Raw genomic sequence first — 22,503 nt, 5'->3', positions numbered from 1 at the left:
ACCACACAAGCCAATACCCGACTAGGCTCCAAAATATCTAACCTCATGAACCGATTGGCGAAGGCTTGAACATCAACTGCAAGAGGTCTCTCCCTAACTGGGATATATGCCAAACTCCCCATACTCACTACCTTTCAACTCAAAGCATCGGCCACCACATTGGCCTTTTCCGAATGGTACAATATAGTGCTATCATAATACTTAAGCAACTCCAACCATCTCCGCTGCCTCAAATTAAGATCTTTTTGCATGAACAAATGCTGAAGTCTGCGATGATCAGTGAACACCTCACAAGATACGCCATACAAGTAATGCCTCTAAATCTTCAATGCGTGAACTATGACAGGCAACTCCAAATCATGAATGGGGTAGTTCTTCTCATGGGGCTTCAACTGACGAAAATCATAAGTAATAACTCTACCCTATTGCATCAACACACAACCAATCCCAACTCTCGAAGCATCACAATACACGGTATATGAACCTGAGGTTGATGGCAAAACCAACACTGGAGTTGTGGTCAAAACTGTCTTGAGCTTCTAAAAGCTCTCCTCACACTCGTCCAACCATAAAAATGAAGCACCCTTTTGAGTCAACTTGGTCAAGGGCGATGCGATAGATGAGAATCCCTGAACAAACATGCGATAAGAAATAATTCAACTAACAGTTCGAACCAAGAAATGGAAGAACGAAAGTCGTATGGGTTCATAAAGACTCGCCAGCCAAACCAAGAAAGCCGCGAATCTCTGTGGCTGAGGATGGTCTAGGCCAACTTTGAACCGCCTCTATCTTTTTCGGATCAACATGAATTCCCTCGCTAGACACCACGTGCCCCAAGAAAGCCACTGAACTGAGCCAAAACTCACACTTGGAGAATTTTGCATAAATCTTCTCCTCTCTCAATCTTTGCAACACAACTCTCAAATGCTCCGCATGCTCCTCCTGATTACGCGAATACACCAGAATATCATCAATGAAGACTATGACAAATGAGTCGAGATAAGGTCGGAACACGCTATTCATCAAATGCATGAACACTGTTGGTATATTGGTCAGCCCAAAAGACATCACCAAGAACTCATAATGACCATATCGGGTCCTGAAAGTTGTTTTAAGAATATCCGAATCCCTGATCTTCAACTGGTGATAACCTGAACGGAGATCACTCTTAGAGAACATTCTCGCTCCCTGAAGCTGGTCGAATAAATCATCAATGCAAGGCAAAGGATACTTGTTCTTAATTGTTACCTTGTTCAATTGCCTATAATCAATACGCATTCTCATTGTGCCATCCTTCTTCTTTACAAACAGAACCTGCGCACCCCAAGGTGACACACTAGGCCAAATGAACCCTTTATCAAGGAGTTCCTAAAGCTGCTCTTTTAACTTCGCTGGTGCCATACGATACGGCAGAATAGAAATGGGTTGAGTGCCACGCACTAGATCAATACCAAAATCGATATCCCTGTCCGGTGGCATGTCCGACAGATCTGCAGGAAACACATCGGGAAAATCCCTCACAACTGGAACTGAATCAATACTGGAAGCCTCAGCTCCGACATCCCTCACAAATGCTAGATATGAAAGACAACCCTTCCCAACCATACGCTGGGCCTTCAAGAAAGAGATCACTCTATTAGGAACATAATAAGTCACACCTCGCCACTCGATCCATGGCACACCCGACATAGCAAATGTGACTGTCTTAGCATGACAGTCCAGAATAGCACGACATGGAGATAACCAATCCATGACCAAAATGACATTAAAATCCACCATGCTCAATAGCAATAGATCCACTCGGGTCTCCAGACCCCCAATAGTCACCACACACGACCAGTACACATGGTCTACAACAACAGTATCGTCCACCGGGGTAGATACATGAACAGGTAAATCAAGAAACTCACAGGGCGTACCCAAATAACAAGCAAAGTATGATGCCACATAAGAAAAGGTGGAACTGGGATCAAATAATACAGAGGCATCTCTGTGGCAGACTGAAACAATACCTGTAATAACAGCATCTGAAGCAATATCATTGGGTTTGCCTAGAAGTGCATAGAAACGGGCCTAACCGCTACTTGATAGACCTCCCCCTCTGGGGCGACCCCTAGCTGACTGACCTCTACCCCTCACTGGCTGGGCGGATGGTGGTGAAGTAACTGGCATTGAAGTCGATGACTAACCCCTCTGTTGAGATGAACTCGCAAGACAACGAGGGAACTGCCTCCACATATGACCCATCTCACCACACTCATAACAACTCCCAGGTGCTGGAGAAAGGGACTGAAGGGAACCCCTCGCACCAAAGTGACTAGCAGATGCACTCGGCATAGAAGAGCCCTGAACTGATGGAGCACGGGATAAACTCTGAGCTAGAAGGACACTAAGTGATGATTGGCCCTGCTGAGTACCGTGATAACCATGATCCGAAGATGCCCCATGATAACCTGGGCTGAGTAGGCTGAGCAGGCCTGAATGAACAGCCTCTGCAGTGCTGAAACTGGGCCCTCGAAGGAGCACCACTATAGCTTCCAGATCCTCGAGGCCTCTTGGCCTCCCTCTCCTCTCGCTCTTGGCGGCAAACAGACTCAATCTCATGGGCGATATCAACAACCTTCTCGAACGTGGCACTAGTCACCCTCTCCCTAGTCATGAGAATACGGAGCTAATAAGTAAGACCATCAACAAACCTCTTGATCCTCTCTCGATCGATCGGAACTAACCAGATGGCATGACGAGACAACTCAGAAAACCTCAACTCATACTATGACACACTTATATCCCCTTGTCGCAACCACTCAAACTACCTACGCAGCTCCTCTCTGTGGGACTGCGGCACATACCTCTCCAGGAAGAGAACGGAGAACTGCTACCAGGAAAGGGGTGCTGCACCAACATGCCTACACCTCTCAAAATCCTCCCACCAAGTGAAAGCAGCTCCTAAAAACTGATAGTGGTAAAAGCGACCCCGGTGGTCTCCAGAATACCGGCAGTATGAAGCATCCTCTAACACTTATCCAAAAAGCCCTGGGCATTCTCGCCCTCTATGCCACTAAAGGTCGGAGGCTGCAATCTACCAAATCTCTCCAACCTACGTTGCTCATCCTCCGGCATGACAGGAACCACATAGTCCTGAGTAGCTGCAACAGGCTAGGCTGGATGCACCCCCAGCTTCTGAAGTCCATGCACGACCTGCTTAGGTGTGCGAGCGGCAGGAGTCTGATTGCCTCCCCCGTCCTATGAAGTAGCTGCGGCTGTAGTGGCTGAAACCGCCTGAGCCAGGCCAGTGCAAACTGATAAGATATGTGCCAAGGCCTCTTGAAGACCCGGAATCACAATAGGCACAGCTGGTGCCTGAGCTGGTGCTGCTGGAGCATCCATAACTAGGACCTGGTCCTGAACTGGGGCAACTGGTGTATCTGCAGGTGCTGCTCTAGCTGCTCTGCCCCTACCACGACCATGCTCGCGTCCTCGGCCTTTGGTGGCCACAGCTGGTAGTACTGGGGGTTGTCCACCTGACCAGTAGCGCGCATCCTCACCATCTGTGAGAGAATAGAATAACGGAAGTTTATTACTTGGGTCAACAAATTTGCACGACAAGAATTTCAAGAATATGAAGTTTATCCTAAAGGTTCTGCAGCCTCTCGAGGATAAATACAGATGTCTCCATATCGATCCGTGAGACTCTACTAAACCTACTCATGACTCGTAAGACCTATGTAACCTAGGCTCTGATACCAATTTGTCACGATCCTAACCCGGACCCGATCATGATGGCGCCTCACGTGAAAACAAGGCCAACCAACTATTCTCAATTCGATGTTAAACAGTTAATCAACAATAAAATAGCCTAAACCATGATTAATAATACGAAGTAGCAGATCATATCAATAAAATGCGGAAGTACAACCCAACACAGCCCTAACCAGGGTGTCACAAGTCACGAGCATCTAACAACACTAAGTCCTCAAATGTAACTACAGAGTTTAAATATTGAACTAAGGACATAAAGGAAAGAGATAGGGAGATGCTCCGGGCTGCGAACGCCAACAGCTACCTAAAGACTCCTCAAGATCTGGCTGAAGCTAGAATGAATCAGCACTCGTGAGCGGGACCAGCTACGTCTGAATCTGCACATAGGGGTGTAGGGAGTAAAGTGAGTACTCCAACTCAGTGAGTAACAAATGTAAATAAAGACTGAAAGTAGGAAATCACATAGGTACAAAGCATTCTATAATGAAGCAGTAAAACCATTTCAAAACACTAAAACAGTGAAAGATAGGTAAAATCCTTTAACTCAAAATTTAACTTCATGAAAAAGCCCTTTTCAATGATTAAGCAAGTAATCGACAGTCAATTATGAAAAGTAAACACATAAAGGCTCACCCCTCGGGCACAGTATCAACAAATCTGCCCCTCGGGTAACATCTCAGAACAGTACCAGCCCCTCGGGCAATCACATAGAACAATACTAGCCCCTTGAGCTCAATCTCATATCACAATGGGTACCCGCACTCACTAGGGGTGTGCAGACTCCTGGACGGGCCCTTTACGACCCAAGCACAATAACAAGCCATCTCGTGGCATCAAACTAGGCCCTCGGCCTCATATCAATCAAGCCACCTCGTGGCGTACATATCTCAAGCCCTTGACCTCAAATCTGTATCAGTATTTCCTCACAACATAGGCCGTCGGCCTTACTCAGTCAAAAATTCTCACAAGCCCTTCGGGTAATAGTAAAATAGTGTTTCTCAGCCCAAACATCATTTAAAATATCATTTAGCTATTAAAACTGAGTAAACATGGCTGAGTAGTAAAATAGTGGAAAATAACATGACTGAGTTCAAGTATAAAGTCAAAACAGTGAAGAAATATCAATAAAAATCCCCGAAGGGTTCAAGTAGTTGGCACTTGGCCCAAATATGGCATTCAGCCCAAATAATGATGATAGCAAATAGTTTTCAATCAAATACGCGGTAAAATCATCAATCGGGACAGATCAAGTCACAATCCTCAATAGTGCATGACCCCACGCTCGTCATCAAGCATGTGCCTCACCTCAATATAGCACTACGATGTGTAAATCCAAGGCTTCAAACCCTCAGAACATCATTTATAATCATTACTCACCTCGAACTGACTAAATCTCTAGCTCGCAACGCCTTTGCCCCTTGAATCGGCCTCCACGCGCGTCGAATCTATCCAAAATCAGACGAGAACGTCAAAGTATGCTAAGGGAACAAAGCCCAAGCGAAAACAATCAATAAAGGGCACAGATCCCGAAATTACCAAAACCCGACCCTGGAGCCCACGGCTCGAAAGTCAGAAATTTTTACCTCAATAGATTCCTCATCTCCCCATGAGTTCATACATATCAAAAGTTTTCAAATCCGACCCGAAATGGTCCTTCAAATCCACAATTAAAGGCCTAAGTTCTCAAGCCCTAGTTTCCCCAATTTTAACCTTTGATTTCCATAATTTCTAGCTCTAATCCATGAAATAATAGCATAGGAACGAGTTTTAGGTCCAAATTCCTTACCTTAATGAAGTTCTCTTGAAATCCCCCTCTCAAATCGTCCAAGAAGCTCCCAAGCCGAAGTCAAAAATGTTGAAATAGCTAAATCTCGCAAAATGACATAACTTATATGTTTTGACCAGGCATTTCCGCTTCTGCGGTCCAAAACCCGCTTCTGCGGTATTGCATATGCGGTCAAATCCTCCGCTTCTACGAAATTCACTTACCAGCCACAAACCGCATCTGCGATTCAATCTCAGCATCTGCGACTCCGCAGGTGTGGTCCACCTACCGCATCTGCGGTTCCTGACTCTTCCTCTCAGATCCGCTTCTGCAGCTCCCCCTTCCGCACATGTGGCCGCAGTCCCCAAACCGTAGGTGCGAAAACACCAGAAGCAGAAAAATCTCAGCAGCTGCAATAACCTTTCAACTTCTCCGACGACCACCCGAAATCATCCCGAGGCCCCCAGGACCTCAACCAAAAGCACCAACATGACCCAATACCTTATTCAAACTTGTTCCAATCATCAAAACACTTCAAACAACATCAAATCTACCAAATCACATCGGATTCAAGCCTAAGTTTCTAAAATCTTCCGAAATACGCTTTCGATCAAAACCCCAACCAAACCACGTCCAAATGACCTGAAATTTTACACACACATCCCAAATGATATAACGGAGCTATTGCAACTCTTGGAATTCCATTCCAACCCCTATATCAAAATCTCGCCTATCAAACGGAAATCGCCAAAATATCAACTTCGCCAATTCAAGCCTAAAACTACTCCAACCCTCCAAAACTCATTCCGATCACACTCCTAAGCCATAAATCACCCCCCGAAGCTAACCGAACCATCGGAACTCGCATCCGAGCTCTCTAACGCATAAGTCAACATCCGGTTGACTTTTCCAACTCAAGCTCCCTTAAAAGAGACTAAGTGTCTCAAACCTTACCAAAATCAATCCGGATTCGATCCAACCAACCCAATACCATAAAACACGGATAACGAAGCATAAAGAAGCAGAAATGGGGAAAATGGAGCGGTAACTCATGAGACGACTGACCGGATCATCACAAAAAATAAGGGACGTTTTTAATGGGGAAACATGGAACCCTACCCTAAGATTTTAATTCCTAGACCTAGACAAAAGACGACAGCCACACACAAAAAGAAAATGAAGAACAACGGCGGTCACTCTTCTTCAGCTCTCGCCGATCTCTCAATTCTTGTCTCTCTCGTTGGAGAGGCAGCAGCCTCTCATTCTTGAGGCTCAAAAGGGCAGCATCAACCGCAACACACACACATAAGAAGCAAAAGCAGAAAACTAGTCACAAGAATAAACCAAACGCAGCAGCCCTTCCCCGATAAAACTTCACTCATCTCCGTTATTTCAGCTTCCAAAACCAGCTGAAAAAAGCAGCCACCAAGCTCTTAAAAACCAGTCCAAAATCAGATCCAAAACTTTCCCAAAAATCACATGAAACAACTCAAAAATGCAGCTAATATCGCCCTCTAAAATCGAGCAAGCAGCAGCTTCAAAGCTGAATCATTGAGGCCGTGTTCGAGTTTTCGTTCGCCGTAGCTAGTCCGAATCCCCGGTCCTGGCTCTGGTCTAAGTAGGAAGCATAGGCGGAAAAGGCACATCCAGATTAAGGTCCATTCTAATTTTTCTTTTATAGAATAAAATAAGTTGCCATCTCTTGCTTATTCTATATGATATTACTAACGTTTAATCAAGTAACTTTTCTTAAATCATCATTTTTGTGTGATACCGTTTGGTTCAAAGTTGAGCTGTTTGGAATTACCATGACTTCTTTTCCTCCATGTTATCCACAGTTCTTTACGTGAAGTTGAAAATAGGGATGCTTGTGTACTTTAGAGTTCATTTGTAGATTTCTATATTAAAGAAGAACTGAAACGAATTTTATTGGATTATTTATTCATTATAATTTTCCTTTTCATCAATTGTTTAATGTTGTAGTGATGCCTTTTCAATAGTAATCCAAACATGCTGTTCCCAAACTGATGTAGTAATCATTATTGTCCTTCCTTCGCCAAAATAATTTTTCGTAACTTATGTACGTTAGAATGAAGTTTATAACTTAACAATTAATCAATTCATAAATCAATCATAGCTATGGGTACGGTTCCCGTGACATAGCTGTGATGCATAACTTCCAAATTTGGGTGTACATTTCATGTGACCCGACTTCAATTTCCAATAAAGTTAAATAAAATAAACATGTCGTGAACCGCGGGTGCATTTCATGTAGCGTGGTTTACGATGTGTTTTCAAAAAATAAATAAGTGTATGACGATCATGAATTTTCCTAAAAACATTAAAAGCGGTTAGAAAGTTAAAAATACACGTAGGTTTTAAAATGTGTAATTAATCAGATAATTAGGCCAATAATAATAGTTGAGCGACCGTGCTAAAACTACGAAACCCGGGAATGCCTAACACCTTCTCTCGATTTAACAGAATTCCTTACCCGGATTTCTATGTTCACAGACCATAAATAAGAGTCAATTTCCTCGATTCGAGATTTTAAACCGGTGACTTGGGATACCATAAATTATCCTAAGTGACGACTCTGAACTTAAATAAATAATCCCGTTTCGATTGTCACTTTAATTGGAAAAAACTCCCTTATACCCCTTTCGGGTGGTAAAAAGGAGGTGTGACAATACACATAGGAATAAGGGTCTTGTAATGAAAAGATTGGACAAAATATTAGGGAATGAGGAATGGACTGAACTCTTCCTAAAAGCTCAATAATTCACTTACCCAAAACATACTCAGACCATAATTCTATCCTAATTGAATTAATTCCAAAAAATAGGTTAACTCATAATATACCCTTTAGGCTCGAGACCTTCTGGTGCAAACATCCAGAATTCCAAACAATTGTTGAAAAAAATTGGTACGAATTAGATTATTTTAAAGCAAGCCTAAACTTTGAGGAAAAATTAAAACCCTGAAAAAATAATACCTTTGGTAACATCATGGAAAAAAAGAGGAAATTACTTGCTAGACTCCAAGGAATTCAAAATTCCAGTAACTATATACTACTAGTAATTTCCTTCAAACACTAGAATATGATTTAAAAGGGAATACAATGATATCCTAAGAATCGAAGAGGACTATTGGAAATTAAGGTCTAGGATAATGTGGTTAAACGAAGAAGACGCTAACACAAATTTTTTTCATATTTTGGCCACTAATAGAAAAAGAAGAAACAAAATCAATTTCTTTAAGGATGATACCAGGAATTGGATCAATGAACACCATCTAATTATGTCACATGTGCTCAATTACTTCACAAATACATTCACAATATCTCACTCCCTAACTAGTTGGATTAGCCCACTGGGAAACCCCTCTACACATACTAATTAGATCTAAACTTTTTAGACATCCTCTTATTAGATATCGAAATTAAAAGGGCTATCTATTCTTTTAAACCTTTCAAAGCCTCAGGGTCGGATGGCCTTCACCCCTTCTTTTTCCGGAAATATTGAAAAACCATAGGTCATTCGGTAACAAAGCTTTGTCATGATATCTTTAGAAATTAGGAAATCCCTAAAGACATTAATAGAACTTATTTGTGCCTTATCCCTAAAATCCCTAATGCGAATAACATTAGAAATTTCAGACCAATTGGACTTTGCAATACTATCTACAAGTTAATTACAAAATTCTAGCAAATCGACTAAAACCATTCCTAGAACAATTGATTAGTCCCTTCCAGGCAAGTTTCATGAAAAATAGAAGAGCTTCTGATAATGCAATCATCATACAAGAACTTGTTTCCAATTTAAAAAAGATAAAAGGCAAACAAGGCCAAATAATATTAAAAATTGATCTAGAAAAAGCATTTGACCATTTGCATGGTCTTTTCTTCATCACGCTCTAAAATACTTCAAATTCCCTCCCAAATTCTCTAAGCTTTTATTAAGTTGTATTTCAACAAGTAGTATAACAATTTTAGTTAATGGCTCTGTCACAAAATTCTTTGAGCCAAGTCGAGGCATCAGGCAAGGTGATCCCATTTCACCCTATATATTCATCATTTGCTTAGAAATGCTAACAAAATATATAGACCATCAAGTCGATATTAGAAATTGGGATCTAATAACCATAGGAAAAAGATGTCCAAAGTTTTCTTACCTGTTTTTTTCTGACGACCTTACTCTAATGGCAAAGGTAAATGATAAATCATGCCATGCCATTAAAAATGGATTAGACCAGTTTTGTGACCTATCAGGTCAATGTATTAACAGTGCTAAATCAAAGGTCATCTTTTCTAAAAATTGCACCACTTCACTGATTAAGGATGTTACAACTAGACTAGGTATAAAGAAATGTGATAACTTTGGTACCTACCTAGAATTCCCAAATATTAAACAAATGCCCAAGGCCGAGAGACTACTAATTTATAATTGATAATATGAGAACCAAACTAGCATCCTGGAAATTGAAATTCATTAACTTAGTAGGGAGGACAACTCTATCCCTCTCTTGCCTTAATTCAACACTCGATTACTATATGCAGTAAACCTTGCTTCCTAAAAATGTCCTTAACAAGATTGATAAAATTTAAAGGGATTTTATATAGGGTAGCACCATGAAAAAAAGGAAAATTCATCTTGTTAAATGGTCTATACTATGCCACCCAAAATCCAATGGAGGCCTAGGTATCCATATTGCTATTACTAAGAATTTATACACACTAGCTAGTCTAGTATGGAGAATTTTTACAAATGCTACAACCCCCTGGGCTAGATTAATCATCACCTCTTATGGAACTAATGTTGCTAAAAATAAAAGCTCGTTCGTCTGGAAAAGTATTCAAAGGGGATGAGAACTATGCTCAAAAGGTATCACTTGGTCACCCCATTACCATTCCAACATGAACACATGGAAAACCAACTGGATACCAAATATAGGAAATCATAGAAAGGAAGTAACATGTCCTCTCTCTATTAGTGACCACTCAACAAAATAAGGGACGTTTTTAATGGGGAAATGGAACTTTAATGAACTATCACTCAACATCCCTAGTGATATAAAGGAAAATATCACTAAGACAAGAATTCGTCTTAAAGGCCCTACCAATGATATTCCAATATGGTCGTTAAATACAAAAGGTTTTTTCACAATAAAGTCTTATTACACACTTATAGAACATCCTCCGGACAATCAATTAGAATCCAAATGGATTTGGAACCTAAATTGCCCTAATAAAATCAAATTCTTCTTATGGCAATGTCTCCATAACAGGATACCATGCAAAAAATATCTCTCACAAATTGGTCTAAACATTGATCCCTTCTGCCCTACATGTAAATGCCAAGAAGAGGAATCCATAATCCTTATTTTCCTAAAATATAAAGCTGTCAAACATTTCTGGGATAGTCTTGGGTGGAATTTTTTTTACAAAGAAAATGAAAAGCACTGGCTCCTGCAATTAAAAAACTTTGATTACCCTCTAAAAGAATTATATTAATTGAAATTCCTTCTTCCCATTTGCCATCTGGCACATTTGGCTTAATAAAAATAACAACAATCAAAACAATACCGACAATCCTATTAATGATATTCAAATTATCCAAAGAGCTACTGAATTTAAGCTACTCACGGAAAAGAGCCTCAACACTCCTCGTAAAATGCCAATAAAGGTTAAGTGGAACAAACCACCAAGAGGCTGGTTTAAACTTAACATAAATGCTAGTTTCAATAACCATAATAAAAAAATGTGGCCTTGAAGGTGTATCCAGAAATGCCAATGAGAAATGGGTGGTTGGATTTGCAAAATCTACCCATGCTAACGGCTCACTACAAGTAGAAATGAAGGCACTGATTGAGGGGCTCAAAACAACATAAGAAAGAGGAATGTTCGCTCTTGAAATTGAGACAGACTCCACGGAGGTAATTCACTCTATACAACAAGGTAATAAATTATATGATAACATCATTAATGAATTAGGTTGTTCAGGAACCAGCAGAAGGTAATCCTCCAGTACATATTCAGGCAAGGGAATAGGATAGCTCATCATCTGGCAAAGAAGGCGAAGGCAAAGGGAAAACAACATTTTATACTGCACCCCTCCCCCCCCCCTCTTATGTAAACTCTATTGTGGAAAGCAAACAAAAAGAACTCAATGTTTTTGTTAAGTCTTTATCTTAGGATGCTTGCAATATCCTAGCAAGCTTAGGCAATTAATGTGTTCTTAGCGGCTAAATTATGAAGGTTATGTACGAAACACTAAGTACTTTTTAATATACTATTTCCAGAGTAATTAGAAATATGCTTTGCAGCCGTTGAACACTGTTTCTTGAGTTGGTTTGTAATAGTCTTTGCTTTTCTCTCAAAATAGTTTTGTTCTCGTGTTCTTACGACTTTCTTCATGTTATGACGCTTATTACTCGAGAAAGTATTATAGTTGAAGATTTATACAAGTTTAAAATATCTTATATATAAGGAAGGCCTTAATATATAAATTTAGTTTATATTAGGAAGGTTACATAAATTACAATTTTGTCTTATGTAAAATTAATTTTTAAAGGGTAAAAAAGGCTAACGATATTTCGCTAAGAGCTTTTGTGCTTTTAATATAGTATATAAATATAGATATATAGATATATAAATATCTAAAAGCGGTGATATGTGCAAATAATTGTTTATTCTCTTACAAAAAGAAAACTTAGGTGGTGTTTGGACTAGAAAATAATTTTGTTTTGCTTTGTTTCTATTGTGGGTTTATTTTTTTATTTTTTTGTGAATGTACTTTGAAATATTTTTTCCCATAATTATTGAGAAAGAATTATTTTGTATTTTGATTGTTCTCTTTTTAAAAAGCTAGACAAAATATAAAATAAAAACTATAACTTGTTAGAGAACAAAATAAAATAATTGCTAAAACAAAAAATAGAAATGAAACGCACTACAAGACAAAACGTGTTTAAAAAACAATATAAATATATTAAAATATTTTATTATGTTATTAGTACAATATTTGGCACGAAATTTAAGAATCTTTTTTAAATTTATAATTTAAAATAAATTATAAATATTTATGTGATTAGAATTTATTATTTAATAAAGTGGATAGTTTAAATTTTAAATATTTCTAAATAAAATAGAAATTGAGAGAAAGGGAGTAATTAATTATTAACAACAAAAAGCTAAAAAAGAAGATCGATCTCTGTCACTCTCAGTACATGCGATCCAAGAAGAAAGCAGAGCATAAAGACTCGACTCTTGTCGTCTTCTTCCACTTTATTTATCCCCAGATCCATCACTCCTTTATTTCCCCCACTTTGTTCATTTTCAAAATTACCTCTTAAAAACTCCCGAAAAAAGAAAAAGTCACCACTGTGCCCCCACTACTTTTTCTCAATCATTTTGGGATCTTCATGGTTAATTCACCTGATATTTTGATGGTGAATTGTTGATGGGAAAATGGGTTGCTGATGGAATGGCAAAAGAGTGTTTCTGTGTTACTGAAGCTTTTGGATTATTGAAGAGAAAAAAGGAACAGTTTTTGTTGTTTTTAAATTGTTGTGTGGAAGTGGATATATGGGGAGTTCACAGCAGCCAACTAGCTTTGGGGACCCTCAAGAAATCTCCTCTGACAATGTTAAAGGCCTGTGCTTGGCTATCTCTTCTAGTTTGTTTATTGGCTCCAGCTTTATCATCAAGAAAAAGGGTCTTCAAAAGGCTGGTGCTTCTGGGGTCAGGGCAGGTATTTTTTATTTCAGTTCCCCTTCTGTTTAAAATTACTATCTTGGTATATGGTTTTGGTGAATTGAGTTAGAAGTTTTGTAGTTTTTGGTCCAATACATTAGAAATGGCTGAAATTGAACTGTTTTTTTTTAATTAAAATTTTAGTGGTTTGATGGAATTAAAATTTCTGTGGCGGGTCTGAGTAAGGGTATGGGTAGGCCTAAGAAGTATTGGCGAGAGGTTATTAGGCAAGACATGTTATTGCTTTAGCTTATTGAGGATATGGGGTGAAGGTCGAGGATTAGGGTTGAAGGTTGACCGGTAGTAGTGTGTTTCTCCTGGGGTTACGAGTAGTACTAGGACTATTTTTTTATTTTCCTATTCATGGTTCGGTATTATTACATGCTGTGTCATTCACGTTTGTTACCATCTTACATTGTTGTTACTATTGTTTGTTGTTTGGTTGCTTTATTTTCGTTGTTCCTTGAGCCAATGGTCTATTAGAAATAGCCTCTCTATCTTTACACTCTAGGGGTAAGGTCTGCGTATACACTACCCTCCCCAAATCCCATTTATTAGATTATATTGGGTTTATTATTGTCGATGGAATTAAAATATTGGAAATTTGTTTGTTTTATGAACGAAGTTGGAATTCAGATTCTTTCTGAATTGGTTGAAGTCAATACATTTTAACAACAACTATCTATTATCCGTCACTCCCAAACAAGTTGGAATATTATATATATATACGGTGGTGTCTGAACTAGCTTGCATAGAACCTCGACTATTCCACTGGGTACCTGCTATTTCTTACCATCACAAGTATCAGGTAACTCTTCCTACTAAGATTTTGGTAGATGGCAATCACCTAGTTTTTTATTGTAAACACTGGAATTTGAATCTGGGATTCCATGGTTCTAGTCCACACCTTTGGATGCAAGTTGGGATGTGCTATGTGAATCCTCGTGATCATGTTTCCCCAGTTAAATTCATTTCAAATCAACATTACAAAGTAAAAATTAAAAGAAAAGTACTAAAAATGTTTATGTATTTCCTACTGACATAAGAATCTCTAATAGGGTTAAATGACTCGTAGAAAGCATAAGACCTAAAGTAAATGTGTTATCATGACTAAAACATATTCCAACTTATTGATATCGCCTCTATGAACATTTTCTCTATCATTGTTCCCTTTCTCTCGTTAAGTCTACATCGATTGAGATCGTAGGTTCTTCAAGATAACTTCCTTCCATGTGATTTTATGTCTACCTCGTCCTCTTTTAACACCTTCATTCACCACGATTTCACACTTGCAGATGGGTGCATCTGGAGATGGACCATCTCTAAGCGACCTTCTCATTTTTTATCCTCAATATATGCTATTTGTACCTTCCAGCGAAAGTGATCATTTTTAGTCTCATCTAATCTTGTATAATCGCACATCCATTTTAGCATCCGCATCTCTTCGACACTCATCTTATGGATGTGTTAGAAGCCTAACATTCACTCATGTATAACATTTTTGATTTTATAACTGTTCTATAGAACTTAACTTTCCTCCTATCACACAACGCCAGTAGCACTTCTCCATTTCAACCATCCGATTTTGATTTTATGTGTGACATCTCCATCTGGCATTCCATTATCATGGAATAATGAGTCAAGGTATCTGAATTGTCGCATTTAGGCACCACAATCCCGTCTCATCTCACCTTAACTTCACTTTTATTGTGCTGACTAAACTTGCAATGCATATATTCAATCTTACTTCTACTTATCCTAAACCCGTACTCCCTAGAGTAGTTCTCCCCAGTTCAAGGTTTTGGTTGATACTCTCGTTGGTTTCATCAATCAGCACAATATCGTCAACTAATAGCATATACCATGTGATTTCAGCTTGTATTGGGTTTGTTAGCTCATATATAACTAGGGTAAACAAGTACAGACCCAATGTCAATCCCTTGTGTAAACCTGCGGTTATGGGAAACCCCTTTGTATGTCCTATTATTCTTCTCATGCTAGTGACGACTCTTTCATACATATCCTTTATGGACTTCAATGAATTCTTTACTTTTCCAACACCTACCAAAGGACGTGAAGTCAATAGGTTATTGCTATGTATTTATCTATTGGTCCAGTCTTTATTTATTAGAGAAAATGTTGATGTTATCACCTTGTCCTAATTTCATTGGTCTGTTGATACAATTTGAGAAAATGTTGATGTTATCACCTCTAAAGGAAGTGTTAGATATAAATACAACTTAGTTTGGTCCTACAGCTTCAGGTTCACTAAAGCTTCTATTAAACAACTAATGCTTCATTGTTTGCTGCACTGCTGATAATTAAGGTTTTGTTTACTGAAAAAGGGTGTAAATACCTGTAGACAGGATCATAGTGGTTGAGAGAGTCTCTACGCCACTAGGTCAAGAGTTCAAGACTGGTAACTCGCAAACCAAAAAAAAAAAAAAACCTTGTACACAGGATGTTTGCAAAAATCAACTTCAAAGACTACGGCAATGCCAACTTTCTATGAGCTCTCTCAGGTTAAAAGAAGATTCCTTTGGTTATTAGATAAACACGGTTATGATTAATAACAATATTAAAGAGATAGGACCCTCTTAAGTGGAGTAATTTGAATTTCATCGATATCGAGTACCTTTAAGAGACAATTGTATTGTGGTGATTCAAACACTCTCTTGGTAGGATTATTTTTTCATGATATTACCATCCTTGCTGATTAATTTTCATGATTTTCCTTTGCTTTACATAGAACATATCAATTTTGAGAGTACATGTTCAAGATTTCATCAGTTTCCTTTTCCCAAGCTTTTAGAAGACAAGAAATTCTAAAAGTGGTTCCACAAGTGTGGTGTTCTACCTACTTTCAGAGTCTTTTCGAAGAAAAGTAAAATGTCCTTACTGTGCCTTTAACCCTCGGGGATTTCTGGGTTTTCAAAAAAAAATGTAACCTGTCCATGTTACAACATTAAGTTCTGCTTCTCAAAGATGCTTCTTTATTTCCTACCTCTTTAGTAGTCTCAGACATATCACATATCCTTGACCATGTGCCTGTTCTTGACATGGGTGCTCTGATGCTCAAGATCCAGTGTTACATGAGCTATTTGTTGGATAGGATGTGTAAGGCTGCATGCTTTCCTATGCATTAAGCATATAATGACTAAGACTTCTCCGTTGTATTTCATTTTGCATGTTGCTTTATTGTTCCTTTTAATAAGTCGGTTCACGATACAACTGTGATTTATGGGGGTGAGGCTGTTTTGGCATTAGCTTCATTTTTCGTCTGATGTTTCGTTTTTTTTCAAATGGCGCGTGCAGTAGAATTGTCAGTCAGATTGGTCCTGTATACTTCATCCTTTTTCATCTGCAACTTTTCACAAGGAAAACATTTCTTTTATAAGAAGAAAAATGCATAAGGGGAGCCTTGGAGTAACAATAAAGTTGTCTCCGTGTGACCTATAGATCATGGGTTCGAGCCGTGGGAGCAACCACTAATACCTACATTAGGTAGACTGTCTACATCACACCTTGGGGTACGGCCCTTCCACGGACCCTGCGTAAATGCGGGATGCTTTATGTACCGAGCTGTCCTTTTATAAGGAAAAAATGCACTGTTGCTGGTGCCCGGATTTCATGTGTTTCATGAAACCATTGGATAAGAAATGGGTTGCCTCTTTAACAACCTTATTCCGCTCAGGTCTTGGATTTAAAAGGTCAAGCTTTATCATAATTTTGAATAGCAAAGTTAGCTTCTAAAAGTTATTCAACTTTACATACCTAGTGGAAATGTACCTTTACTTAATTTTCACATGCTATGGCAGGCGCTGGAGGCTATTCTTACTTGCTGGAGCCACTGTGGTGGGCAGGAATGATAACAAGTTAGTTACCCTATTCAATGCTTCTGATATATGAGGATTGTGCTGAATTATTTTTTCCTCCAGTCCAAAATAATGCCTTTAGTGACTTGGCATGACCATTGAGACGATAACTGCAATGTACATCATCTAAATTTATGTAAAAAGTGATCTTTTTTTTTTTTTTGTTGAGAAAGGTAAGACTGTATAAACAGAGGCACAAAGTTCGTGCCAAAATACATGCAAATCAGTTACTTTATATCACTGCAAGAAGCTGAGGAAATCTAACATCCTATCTGCTGTACTAACATCTTCTGGTCTACACCAAAAAGCCAAAAAGGAGTGAATGTTATATAAGCTGATTTTCGTCATAACTAATTTTATTGAATGGGGAAGGATAGACCTTGTATTCTAGATTCGGGATGAGTAAAAGAGGAGTTGAGAAATTTAAAGGAAAGAAAGAATCAACTATTAAAGATAACACCGTGTGAATTGCGTGTTATTGCTTGTTTTGTTTCATTTGGTGTGAGAGCGTAGAAGGGCTTTCAGGAGGTGACAGCTCACTTAAGGATATCAATATATCCTAAAGCTGTCCCACTGGCTATTCAAGCCACATTATATTTGTTCTTTTTCTTAATTTTTTGACAAATATTGATGCTGAATGCAAGGATATTTACTTCAGTTTTTCACATCTGCTCTACTTTGGTATGAGTAATGTGGTCTTTTACTTGTTAAAAAGCCTCAATAGCAAAAGATTTTTCATTTACTGAAAGTCCTACCAATAAGCTTGAGAAATAGTTATATCTCCTCAAGGCTTTTGCCTCCTCCTTCGCAAAAAGGAGAATTTTTGTTAAGGGGCTTCTATGTTTGCAGTTTTATTTTAACTTGAAGTATTTTAACCATTTCCATGTTCTCCTACCTTTCAATTTGAAGAAAGAAAAAAAAAACAGCAGACAAAGATAGGTTAATATGAGTGCGTTGCTTCTGTGGCAGTGATTGTTGGAGAGATTGCTAACTTTGCAGCTTATGCATTTGCACCTGCTGTCCTCGTCACTCCTCTTGGTGCTCTCAGTATTATTATCAGGCAAGAGAAGTCTGGAAATGATTGTTCAACTTTCTGCCTGTTACATACGAGGTGGCATATATTTATTTATTTATCTGTCTATTTGTGCAGTGCTGCACTTGCACATATGATATTGGGAGAAAAATTGCATATTTTTGGAATGGTTGGTTGTGTTCTATGCATTGTGGGCTCAACAACCATTTGTTTACATGCTCCTCAAGAACGTCAAATTGAGTCTGTAAAGGAACTTTGGGACCTCGCCACAGAACCTGGTACGCATTTGAATGCTAACAAAGCTGACTTCTTCTTGACATATTGTGAGCATGGAAGTTTTGATTGCTTAGCTTTTTACTGACAATAATTTGGTAATCTTTTACTCATGACAGCGTTCCTCCTATATGCAACTTTGGTTATAGTGGCAGTTGTCATAATCATTGTCCAGTATATTCCAAAATATGGACAAACTCATATTATTGCTTACATTGGAGTTTGCTCACTTGTTGGTTCTATTGGGGTAGGCACTCAGCTATCTGGTTGGAGTTTGGCGTTCCTTTTTCCCTCTCTCATACGGGTTCTCCTTTTCCTTTTATTAAGCTTGTCATTAATGCATCATTGCTATATCCATAGTGTGATCTAATTTTTTTATTTTTTTTTGTCAAAAAATCATAATTGATTTGGCAGGTTATGAGTGTCCGAGCACTAGGAATAGCATTAAAATTAACATTCTCTGGAATGAACCAGTTGCTGTATCCTCAAACATGGGTCTTTGCAGTAGTCATGGCAACATGTGTGTTTACACAAATGAACTACCTAAACAAGGTAATTAGAATGTATTCTCAGTTCTTTTTTACCAGTTGATGTGTTTGTTACTTTTTGAGTGGAGATATTCATCATTTGTATGGAAGTTCTGAACATTAACTTGGTAGATACTTATGCTCTTGGACTCTGAGGTGTCAGCCTATATTTTGTTGCTATTTGACTTGCAGTAATTACAATGAATTTAACTCAGTTAGGATATCTTATTCAAAAAATAGTTTAAGTTACTAATTCAGAAGTCTAGGCTCTTTTTTTATAGACCTCAGTGTGGATTCATAGAGCACCAAGAAAGGCTGTTTCTTAATTTGGCTAGAAGCCAAAGGGACCATCCTTACAGCTGAGAATGAGGAGGAAGAAGAGGATAACTGATGTAAGCTGGTGTTAAATGTGCAAGCAATCTTGGGAAGATGTGGACCACTTACTTTTATCCTGCCAGCTAGTTAGGCTTGATGCTTTGTTGTCGTCGTTACACTTACATTAGGTTGTTATTAGTCTTTTTAGTTTGGTAACAGACTTACATATTACTAAGGGATAGTTAGAGATTTTGGGAACATCTAGTTTTAAAGGATCTCTAGTTTGCCTTATTTACTGATATAGTAATGAAATTAGCCTGAATAGAGCCAAATGGATAGAAGCATTCACATGGTCGGCCCCGACTAGTTTGGGATTGAGACCTAGTTGATTGATTTGTATGTTGAACTTCTGTCCCTCCCTGACTGACTACATAAAAATAGACATTTATAGTTTGCAGAGCCTAAGTTGGCCCTTTATTACATGAAGGACATTTTGTAACTACAATGATTTTTCTCTATTTGCATATCCTTGTCTTTTCCTGGTGTTTTTCTCAATTTTTGGGATAATCAGTGTTTCTCTCTATTTTTACACCAGATTTTCCCCATATTTTAAATGCAGGCTCTTGATACATTTAACACAGCGCTTGTATCACCAATATACTATGTGATGTTTACATCACTGACAATAGTCGCCAGTGTCATCATGTTCAAGGTGCAACTACTTTCTTTACCAAGGCTGTAAGCATTAACTTATATATCACAGACTGTCTTCCTTAAAACTTGTTCTACTTGGCTTGTTTAAGGTGATTCAAGGTGGCAGAAGCTTGAAAAGGGTTACTCCTCTTTTAGTGGGTGAAAATTTTCTTTAGTATTGTCCCCAGGGCTTTGGTCTAGTGGTAAGAGCGCTGCAGGTGATGTGAATTAGGTGCACATCATCGGATTGAACCCGATCACATACTAAAGCCTGGTATTTAAGTGGAGGAGGGGGTTTGGCCCAGTGTTGTCAAAGGCGCGCTTAAAGCACGCTTAAGCCCTGAAGCGTGGCTTAAAACATGTTGAGTGCTTCGCCTCGCTTTATGGGCGCTTCAGTGTCGCATCAAGGCTCTAAGGCATACTTTTCTTGCCAATGAGTGTAATTCTGAAAAGGCAATACTAAACAATTAATATTTCACTTTATCGTAATTTTTTTTTAAATTTCTTTGTCTATATATTTGTTATTCATGCTTATAATTATTGATCTTGAACTACACATACATATGTTTACTTTTTCTCCAGTTGCGCCTTTTTCATTAAAGTCTACACTTTAATTGTGTTTTGCGCTTAAAGCCCCAACGGACCTTAGAGCTGTTTTGCGCTTTTCGCCTTTGATAACACTGGGTTGGGCATTATCCGATGATTTTTGAACCGTATGTGCCACAGGCCCTCAGGAATATTTCAGTTATCAAAAAAATTTCTTTAGTATCTTCGCTAATGATTTTTTCCCGTCCACATGCTCCTATCCTTTTCATCTTGCATATAGACTATTTTTCATCTTACATAAACACAAATCTATTTGCTACCCATTAATCAATATTCTCTAATTTGAATCATTTGTTCCCAATTCACTTGGACGATTGAGAATCATTTTAAAAATTCTTGAGGACTTTCCCATTAATTACGTTTTTTTTTTAAACTGCCTAACTATTTATAGTTTGGTATGTAACAATTTTATACCGTTATATATATTTATGTTTTTTGGAGAAATTGCATATCCTGTCATAAGCAGATAAGTACTTGTCTTAGTTATCGGTGTAGCTGCTTTGAAGTGCTAAACCATAGTGAAAGCTATTAGTCAAATATTTGGATAAGTTCAGTTTGTGTGTGAAAGACACCCTCTATCATCAACCAACTTATCTGCTGCTAAAGCGTCTTTCATGCTTTTGGAACAGGACTGGAGTGGGCAAACTGCAATTCAAATTATCACGGAACTCTGTGCGTTTGTGACCATTTTGTCAGGCACCTTTCTTCTTCACAAAACCAAAGATTTGGTTGATGGTATCATCTCAGATTACTAATATGTTTGGGGCTTGTAGTTGAGATTTTGTCGATTGGAGTTGATAACTATTCTTCTTCTGTTCACAGTTTCTTCACCATCTGTGTGCATGCGATATCCTAAGCATGATGAAGAAGAATCAGATCAAGAAGGCATTCCTCTGAAGCATCGAGAAACCATGCGATAGCTAACATTCACTCAAAAACATTTTTCTTGGGAAAAATGGCAAGTATTGACCCTTTAGCTAATGGAATAGTACGCGCTATATTAGTTTGTACATATAACTAGTCATGGACAAAGTGCAAGTGGGAGTCCAATTACCAGTGTATCATTCTTGTCATTGGTGTTGGAACTTCCCCAGCAACACATGAAGAAATTTTCTAGATATCTTAGGAAAGCTTGAAATTCATGCATTTGGGAATATCTAATTCTTTTTAAATGGAGAGAAATGAAAAGGATGTCTCCCATTCTTGTACCTATTTTATCTTAGTAACATTCTCCAAATGAATGATAGATAGGTAGTTGAAGCTTTAAGACTGTTAGTCATTTCCAATTCCCTTTTATGTTATTGAGTTTTGAAAGTCTTAATTCAAGTCACTAGATGCAAGCTCAAAGTTTATGCACCCCTTCATTCACCAATTTGTGGTGCCAGGCCAGCCAATGATTGATTCCCTTCAAATTTTGTAGCAGACATTTTATCTAAGCAGTGAGTGATCTATTCAAAAGGCAAATTTTATAATCAAAAGGAAGAAGAATGGCATTATTTAAATTACTACTGAACAAATGAGGAATCTCTGCTTCTACTTAACATCAGATTCAACATTTGTTCAACTTCGGAACCCCTCTCTTTCTATTCTCCGTATAGGAATGGGATGCCATTCCTCTTTTGTGGCGGGTTATATCTAACCTCCTTGATATTCCACCACAAGGAGGTATTATTCAAAAAAAAAATAAAAAAATCATATAAGACAAACTAAGGCATATTGGAAGTTCTATTTTAATAAAGTTTTTTTTTTTAGAAAAAAAATAGTAGAGTCTAACTAACGTTACAAACTCCTAGGGTTGCCGTGATAGCTCATTGTTTTATTTCCCGCAACCATCTTCTAGCATTCTTGCTTGCATATTGTGGTTTCGTTCTTTTATTTCTTCATTAAAAATCAAACGGGTAATT

The 22,503-nt window shown here is 38.3% G+C and overlaps 1 protein-coding gene and 1 long non-coding RNA gene across 5 annotated transcripts; both read left to right on the top strand.

Moving 5' to 3' along the window:
* The first annotated feature begins 6,688 nt into the window (after positions 1-6,688).
* LOC104219550 (uncharacterized) lies at positions 6,689-11,626 on the top strand. The gene is made up of 3 exons (XR_709304.2): positions 6,689-7,180; positions 11,298-11,458; positions 11,526-11,626. It is a non-coding gene; the product is annotated as an uncharacterized lncRNA (long non-coding RNA).
* A 1,111-nt stretch (positions 11,627-12,737) lies between these two features.
* Positions 12,738-21,874, top strand: LOC104219551 (probable magnesium transporter NIPA3). 4 transcript variants are annotated; one of them, XM_009770243.2, is made up of 9 exons: positions 12,738-13,275; positions 17,096-17,152; positions 18,122-18,212; positions 18,303-18,463; positions 18,578-18,705; positions 18,873-19,010; positions 19,920-20,012; positions 21,229-21,334; positions 21,422-21,874. In XM_009770243.2, exons 1-9 carry the CDS (start codon positions 13,110-13,112, stop codon positions 21,517-21,519), a joined length of 1,038 nt encoding a protein of 345 aa, XP_009768545.1. In that variant the 5' UTR covers positions 12,738-13,109; the 3' UTR covers positions 21,520-21,874. The 4 variants fall into 4 exon arrangements, 3 of the variants coding, with proteins under 3 accessions (XP_009768545.1, XP_070028246.1, XP_009768546.1); XR_709305.2 differs by having other exon boundaries at positions 12,747-13,275; positions 19,920-20,038; XM_070172145.1 differs by lacking the exons at positions 21,229-21,334; positions 21,422-21,874 and adding an exon at positions 20,104-21,222 and having other exon boundaries at positions 12,746-13,275.
* Positions 21,875-22,503: the final 629 nt, after the last annotated feature.

This window comes from Nicotiana sylvestris, chromosome 4 (genome assembly GCF_000393655.2).
Source record: "Nicotiana sylvestris chromosome 4, ASM39365v2, whole genome shotgun sequence".
In the NCBI taxonomy this organism is placed as follows: domain Eukaryota; kingdom Viridiplantae; phylum Streptophyta; class Magnoliopsida; order Solanales; family Solanaceae; genus Nicotiana; species Nicotiana sylvestris.
The sequence above is the reverse complement of the archived record's forward strand: the minus strand, read 5'-3'. Positions and strand labels throughout refer to the sequence as shown.

Bases quoted from the DNA above. Each gene is read 5' to 3' on its own strand.
- LOC104219551 (XM_009770243.2), top strand. From the start codon at position 13,110: ATGGGGAGTTCACAGCAGCCAACTAGCTTTGGGGACCCTCAAGAAATC. The intron at 17,153-18,121 runs GTTAGTTACCCT...CTTCTGTGGCAG, and splicing joins GTGGGCAGGAATGATAACAA to TGATTGTTGGAGAGATTGCT. The intron at 18,213-18,302 runs GCAAGAGAAGTC...CTATTTGTGCAG, and splicing joins GCTCTCAGTATTATTATCAG to TGCTGCACTTGCACATATGA.